The sequence below is a fragment of the Diachasma alloeum genome, unplaced genomic scaffold (assembly GCF_001412515.2).
Source record: "Diachasma alloeum isolate Michigan unplaced genomic scaffold, Dall2.0 Dall_scaffold_00211, whole genome shotgun sequence".
Classification (NCBI taxonomy): domain Eukaryota; kingdom Metazoa; phylum Arthropoda; class Insecta; order Hymenoptera; family Braconidae; genus Diachasma; species Diachasma alloeum.
In genome coordinates, this window is record NW_021680376.1 from 1178302 (window position 1) to 1185887 (window position 7586).

At 39.8% G+C, this 7586-nt stretch overlaps 1 protein-coding gene across 1 annotated transcript in view; it reads right to left on the reverse strand.

Annotated features, from left to right (window-relative positions):
• Positions 1-13: 13 nt before the first annotated feature.
• LOC107036813 (xanthine dehydrogenase) overlaps positions 14-7586 on the reverse strand; it is an 11412-nt gene continuing 3839 nt past the window's right edge. Inside the window, exons 3-23 of the mRNA XM_015255008.2 lie at positions 6968-7148; positions 6554-6685; positions 6337-6493; positions 5984-6194; positions 5701-5921; positions 5479-5581; positions 5192-5319; positions 5012-5134; positions 4694-4861; positions 4271-4552; positions 4087-4191; positions 3798-4011; positions 3280-3466; positions 2631-3010; positions 2256-2449; positions 1895-2182; positions 1583-1713; positions 1127-1376; positions 720-816; positions 536-646; positions 14-449 (exon numbers count right to left, since the gene is read on the reverse strand). Of these exons, the coding sequence (XP_015110494.1) occupies positions 382-449; positions 536-646; positions 720-816; positions 1127-1376; positions 1583-1713; positions 1895-2182; positions 2256-2449; positions 2631-3010; positions 3280-3466; positions 3798-4011; positions 4087-4191; positions 4271-4552; positions 4694-4861; positions 5012-5134; positions 5192-5319; positions 5479-5581; positions 5701-5921; positions 5984-6194; positions 6337-6493; positions 6554-6685; positions 6968-7148 (3731 nt within the window). The 3' untranslated portion in view covers positions 14-381. The remainder of the gene's footprint in view (positions 450-535; positions 647-719; positions 817-1126; positions 1377-1582; positions 1714-1894; positions 2183-2255; positions 2450-2630; positions 3011-3279; positions 3467-3797; positions 4012-4086; positions 4192-4270; positions 4553-4693; positions 4862-5011; positions 5135-5191; positions 5320-5478; positions 5582-5700; positions 5922-5983; positions 6195-6336; positions 6494-6553; positions 6686-6967; positions 7149-7586) is intronic.

Below are 7586 nucleotides of genomic sequence, written 5' to 3' on the forward strand. Positions count from 1 at the left end.
TTCTACTAAGGAATGGGTTTATCCTTTTCTGCCATCAATATTTATTAAAAGTCCATAAGATACAATAATTTCTGAGAACCTATTCTATAACAAAGATCGAAAGTTTATCCATTCTTCAAACATGTTCCTCTTTAGACTGATGGGAGAGATGCCAGGCCAAGTCTGAAGTCTGAAGGTAAAAGCGATAGTAAGAACTACGAACTGATCTTTTTGTTGAGTCCTCGAAGGTCTTTCAAAAGAGCATTCACATCAATATAGATGATTAATTCAAATCTGTAATTTACACTGCGAAAATTGCTTGTCAACGCCTCTCATATTCATCGATTGCACATTGTGCTGCCTTTTCATAATTTCCAGAAAAACAATTGAATAAATATCGTATTATAGCACCATGAGGTCTTTGGTGGTGAGACTGGTCTTCAATATATTCTCAGTAGTTGCTGGCCCGTCTGCAAAGACAAGTTGCATTAAATAAACGTGATGATCATCGTGGAATATTGGAAACATTTGCTGAAATATTCAAATATTTGCTGACCAAACTGATACCAGGGCTCCGCATTTCCTGCATCCTTCCTCGCTGAATTCAGTGCATTTCTCAATGCTAGTGGTATACTGAAGGCCATGCAGAGTGGTGGCTCACCAATGGCTTTAAAATGCGAACAGAAAGAATTATAATCCTTCAACAAGAAAAAAAGTACGACTATTCCCACTCTATGTACCTTTCGAACGCAGCACTCCCACCGGATTTGGTGATCTCTTCCTGAATGCCACTCGGAAGTCCACTGGGATGTCCTTAGCACCCGGTGGTTTATAATTCTTGAAGGACGAAATCAAAGTTGTCATTGAAAAATTACCACGTGTGAAAAAACTCAATGGAAAATCCTAGCGCTCTCCGTAAGAAACTCTATTGGAAGTTCCACTAGTTTCTTGTCGATTTCTATTGGAAATATCGCAATTAAGAGGAAAGATTAACTAATGATTGCACGACTGATCACAGATTTATAACTTACGACCGTATGACTCATGACATTAAATAGAATTCAATTCTTTTTTCTACCGAAAACTCTAGGATTTTCCCTTAGCTGTTTCGCTCTAATCATTCATTTCCATCGAATATTTCACATACCCATGTGCGATTATTAACCAGAAGTCCACTCTTGGGGTCATAAATGAGGTCCTCAGAGGTCCAATAACCAGCTCCCATCACAAACGCCCCCTCTACCTGTCCCCTATCAATCTCCGGATTCATACTTATGCCAACATCCTCCAGTAGATCGACCCGTCGAATGACGTGTTGTCCCGTCAACATGTCTACCTCCACTTCACTAACCGTTACCGCGTATATTGGATAACCCTTCGATGAATCAGCTGGTAACCTGTCCATACGAATACATGAGACTTATATAATTTCCATAAAAGAAACAAATAGGATAGACTGGGGTAAAATCAACTTTCAACTTTTTTCTTCTTTCAGTAATCTCGATTGATGAATCTCTTTTTGAATCATGAACATTCAAGAGACAGTAAAAAGTCTCGATTTTGCCCGATTTTTTCGATGAACATGTAAAAAAATCAGACGTACATGGCTTGAACACAGAGATTAACATTTTCCTGAAAAGCAGCGAAAACCAATTCCTTCCACGTGGGGTTTGTCATTTTGTTTTTGATGGGCTCCAGTCGGTTCAGGAGCTCCTTGCAAGCAGTTATCGTTGCCTGAAGGAAGAAATAAAAATTATGGTCTCGTTAAAGGTCTCGACAATGTGTGAAAATTCCTAAAGAAATTTTTCGTTTGAAATTTCTTCCGCTAAAACAAAGGTCTTCTAACATTTGGTCCCAAAATTATACGCTTTTGAGATCCCCTCAGTAGTAATTAAATTTCTCATTCAATAATTACGTTTGCGGCTGATTCCGTGGAGATGCTGCCCCCAGTAACCGTATTATTCGGTGCGGCAAGATTATTCGTGGGCTTCACATTAATCATGTCAAGATCAATTCCCAGGGTGTAAGCAGCAACCTGAGCCACCTTGGTGTTGATCCCTTGACCAACCTCAATGCCTCCATGAAGAACAGCCACTGTTCCATCCCTTGGGTACACTGATATCAAGGCATTCCACATTCCCCCCAATTCGAGGGGATACTTCATGGGCATCAAACTTATGCCTCTCTTCTTCCATCTGTTTTCCTAGAAAATCAGAGAACATCACTTCATCCACCCCTTCCCCTCAATGATTCGAACAAAGTGGACATTGTCATACTTTATTGAACATTCTGACAGCCTCCACTCTTGCAGTGTAGTCCGACGTCTGTTTAATGTCGGCAATCATTCGACTCAGTGGCTCTTTATCCGTTGCATTCATATTGTTCAGACGCACTTCAACTGGGTCTTTGCCGAGTGCCTGCGCTATGTTCTCCATCATATTCTCTGCCATTGCCACTCCCTCAGTGGAGCCTGAATCAATTTCGATACGAAAAAGTTTATTTCGGTTTTTGGGGATTTCTATTGGAAATCTCACCACTCTTCCAGTGCTAAATATATTTTACAAGAAATAATAGATGGAAAAAAATCTGAAGAATCGCTGGAGGCCCATAGATTCGATATCTAGCGATTGTTCCCATTATATTTAGCTTACCTGGCGCTCTGGCATACGTATTGGATGGAACATCAGTATGAACTTCGTTTGCCACGGAAGCCCATGTGGTCTTGTCATAGCATGAATATGAGTGCATCATGCTCTGTGCCGCGATGGGATCGTTAAACGAACTGCCAGCATTGTGCCAACTTTGTTGCTTCAAGTACTGAATTACCCCATCAGCATCGACACCGATCTCATAGTCATGCTTGACTGCGAATCTTTTGCCTATTATAGTCATGTTACTCTCGATCGTCATGATCAAACGAGCTGGACGGTTTAATACGTGTGCTGCAACAGCACATCCACAACTGATCCAGGAGTTTCGTGATAGTTTTGCACCGTAGGAGCCTCCCAGCCTTCTAACACTGATGTTGATGCTGAAACACGAATGATAGAGATTTCACGTGTAAAAAAGTCTAATAGGAAATGCCAGCGCATAGGCTAGCAAATTTTTATAAGTTTTTTGCCGATCTATTGAAAATTCTCTAGCTTTTCCGCACGTTTTTTCCAATAGAAAAAAATCAGCGGGTTTTGATTTTTTTCTAAAACAGTCTGTTGGGATTTCATCTACAGAAATTTCTCAGTATAAATTTTTGTACTGAATCTGTATTAAATTGATTCAGGTGTCGAAAATGAGGTAATTCACCGGTTATTTGCGATCCCAAGACACGAAGCCATCGAAGTCTGCGCAAGATCTATAAAATGAGAGCTCGGGTAAACGTCCATTCCATCTTCCGTTGGGATACACACGCAAGACTGCGGCTCCATCGTGAAGTGATACTGAGGCCCACAATTGAATGTGTCTTTTATTACTTTCTTAACTGGATTTGTGCCTGTTGAAATCAGTTTCATTGTTACAATATACTAAAACGAAATTCATAGCGAAAAAGAAAATGATGTTATTACGTTTGAAATTTCCTCTTTCAATGGAATTACTTCGAAAGATTTTACGAAATGAGAAATTATTTAAGAATGAAATAATGTTTGTATTAATATTAATTGTATAATATAATATAAATATTATATTGATATTAATGCTAATAACAATGTTTATGGTTACTGAGTCGTAATAATTCTGTATAAGGAAATCATCCTCAATTTCAATGAATCATCATATCCTAATGATACTCATAATTACGTCAATTGAATAATTATGATAAACACCTTGTCTGTCAGCAGGAACATTCGCTTTTTCCTGGACTCTGTTTTTATCCCCAGAGTCAATAGCATCTTGGTTCGTTATTATCGGTTTCTCTTTCGATACGTCTGTATAAGTGACTTTCACTTTCTTCACGGCTTCGCTGGCAAGTGCATGAGTCTCAGCGCAAATTAGGCCAATCGGCTGGCCAGCGAACTCAACTACTCCATCGGCAAACAGCTGTGAATGAATAAAGTGCACAGATAAATTGAAGTTTAGATGAAATGGAATGTTGAACTTGAGAGTGATGATCACCTTTTCATCGTTGGAGTTCATTGAGTCCTTGTTCGCCGAATCGATGGCGAGATTCTTGCCTGGGACGTCCTTCGCTGATAGGAAGGCAACAACACCCTCCATTGCCTATTAATGAAATGATAAGAGATGATAATCTTGTGAAACGACTGAGTTTCCTTATCCTCAAAACAATGAGAATCATTACCAAAGCTTCAGAGGCATCTATATTCGTGATTTTTCCGCTGGAGAAGATAGTGTGCACGAAGGCACAAAAAACCTCCCGGGGCTGTGGTGGTATGTCATTGACGTACTCCGCCTCTCCAGACGTCTGATAGATCGACTCAGTCTTGGGGAGTGGTTTATTGTACGGCCAGAGTGACTTGTCCGTTTCATAATCAACCCTCCCAGACGAGAGATCACGCTCCAGTATCGTTCCACCACTGCGCAACTTCTCGTCTACTGTTTCTGGTTTCACACTCAGGACGAACTGCAATAGCAACAAAACGCTTCAATGACTTCATCTCCTTGTGTCCATTCTCTTTTCCGTTGTAATAGGCGAAACAAGTAGAACGATTGGAGATCATTGACCTTGGTACTCCCTTGAGATGTTTGAGAGAATATATTTTACCTTGTAGAACAATCCCTGCGCCAGATTTTTCCTAAACTCTGGAGAATAATCTGGCAGAACGTGATCAGGATTCAATTCTGATGCCAGTGTTTCCAGGGCCTGTTTGAGGATACTCTTGTCTAATATGCGTTTGCCAGTTAGGTAATTTTCGGTGGCAGTGGCGTGCAGCTGTAGAACCAATCAGTGGAGAATTTATTATGCAATGGTAGAATTTCTAGTTTAGTAGTGAAAGGCAGAAGAAAATCTAGTCTGAAGTGAATGGATATTCTCAGTAGGAAATTGATGAATGTCTTCGCAGATTGGAACTGCCATACTTACGAAATCAGATCTAATGCCACCGAAGATGATATTCGGTTGTCCTTGCACTAATCCAGAGGCATCAAGTTTGAGAAGAAATCCAGCATTCACGTGGGCATGTGCATTTTGCGCTCTCGGCATTATCTGTAAACATTAGGATTTCTTCTTAATTCATGTAAATATAAGGAATTCTATAATTACCTTGTAAGATCGATAGACATGCTCGGGCTTCAATGCTGGTAACACAATACTGTATATGATCTTGTGTTTCATATCCATCTTCATGAATTCCATAAAGTTAATCTCCTTCTTCTGCCCCGGTGACTCAACTGCATGAGAAAAATTCCCACATTAAGAAGAAGCGGGTCATGGTCGTCATGAATAACTTTAAAATAAGAAAGCTAATGAGGATACTATCTGATGAATCTATCACGCAACATGCAGCTGAGAAGAATGAAAAGGCTATGGTAGAACAAATAAACAGTTACGTATGTGTAATTTTGCTCCAGCAGTCTCCAGTATAAGAAACAGATCCGATGGGAATTCGTTGTGTTGGTGTTTTATCATCAGGTTCCCAGCCAATGTGCCTATCTGCAATTTCAAGAGAATTCCTTTCCTCAATCATCACTCGTCCCATTCCTCAATTTTGTTGATGGGTGTCCGCTGGCTGGGAGGAAGGAAAGAAACGTTCATGTGATGGAGACACTTACATTGCGCACTGGTACACTAGCGATTAGGTCCACATGATCTGCCATTTGGCGAAGATGACTGAAACCTGTATCTCCAGAGTATTTGATGAAGCTATTCTTGATGACTGTTAGAGAGACATTTCCACCCAGGATTAGGCTGTCTGCTGTCTTCTCGACTCTACGAAGATCGCTGATGTCATTGAGGTCGATGTATAGCTGGGGCTTTTCGAGTCGATAGACACCTGGGGAAATGGTAACTCTTTTATTATCTGATAATTTTACTGACAGATTGTCAATCTCTTACCGTGCGCTGTATTACCACCATTGAGAACGTAACTTGCATTTGGATTGCTAGTGAATACTCCGAATAGACTGTCAATGTCAAGTACTTTTTGAAATTTAACATCTCCGAACTCCATGCGAACCTCCTCCAATATTGTGGGCTCTTCCGAAGAACTGCAATCGCCCTTGCATGGCTTGCCCGATTTCGGACATGTTTTCAATTTGTATAACTCCTGAGAACATGAGTTTCAAATTGTATCACTAGGCAATTCTATTGGAGATTCCATCAGTATTTTACTGATTTCGATTGAAGACTTCACAGCTTCTGCGCGCGTTATATTTGATAGAACAATTCAATAGGAACTCATCACCTACCTCAATGTCTTGAATCCTTTGTACCATAGCAGGATCTGCATCATTCCCTAGACCCTTGAAAGCCTCCAGAATGGGACGGTAACCAGTGCAACGACAAATATTGCTACCGAATGAATTCTCAATCTCTTTCATCGACATCTCCTTACCCTGCATCAGACTGTAGTGCACGCGCCCATGAATATGCGCTTCTTTTTAACAAACATGATTTTAAACATACCTGTACATATTCATGACCATTCCGGGAGAGCAATAGCCGCACTGAGAGCCGTTCATCTCCGCAAGTGTCGCCTGAATCTTGTGGTAACCCGTTTTTCTATTCCCTATGCCCTCGATAGTCTTGATTTTCCATCTTATTGTAATTAAGAATACCGTTAATTCAGATCAATAACGCAACCCCAGGATTTTCAATGAATTGAGATGGATTCCCTCGTGACATTTCATTTCCAAGTTTTTCTTTGAAAATCCCAATTCATTAGAAATTCAGCTTTTGAAACTTTGCAGAAGTTCAGTTCAAACGAATCGACTTCAAGCATTGTAAAATATGGAAATAATAGAGTGCTTATCATTTACTACCGCTACAACATGCTGTCTTAACATGCCATAATATCTCATTGATAACTCCCATTCTTACCCATTGCAAATAAGAACTGGCACGAGGCATGAATTAACTGCTAATGTTTCCCCATGAATTTCCGCAGCCACAATGCATGCCCCACAGCCACCCTCGAGGCACATGTACTTGGTGCCCCGCAAGAGCGCATGATCTCTGATGAAGACATTGAGCGAAGTCTCTGGTCTCACTTCCTCGTTGACTGAGAACACCAGAAATTTCAAGTATGAAAAAATTCAATAAAAACCTTATCGAATTCCCCAGAGGTTTCTGTTGGAATTCTCTAGAAATTCTATGAGGCTTCTATTAAAATTCTAGGGAATTCTCGTTAAAATTCGATTTGGTTTTCGATATTGACTTTCGGAAAAAATCAATAGATTTTTATTTGTCTGGTCGTAATTTTCTCTTGAGATTTTTTATATTAAAATTATTAGGCACGGATTTCCCAAGTTTTTTCCGCTATATTTTGTTTTGTTTTGCATTATTATGGAATTAACGCAAAAAACAAATAAAATTTTAAAGAGAATTTTTTTTTTATTTGCCCGGGAGAACCCGGTGATTCTTTTTCCCGGCTGGGTGAAGCGGAAATTTTTTCTCTCTAAATTCTAATTCTCTTAGAATTTTTTTTTTTTTTTTTTTT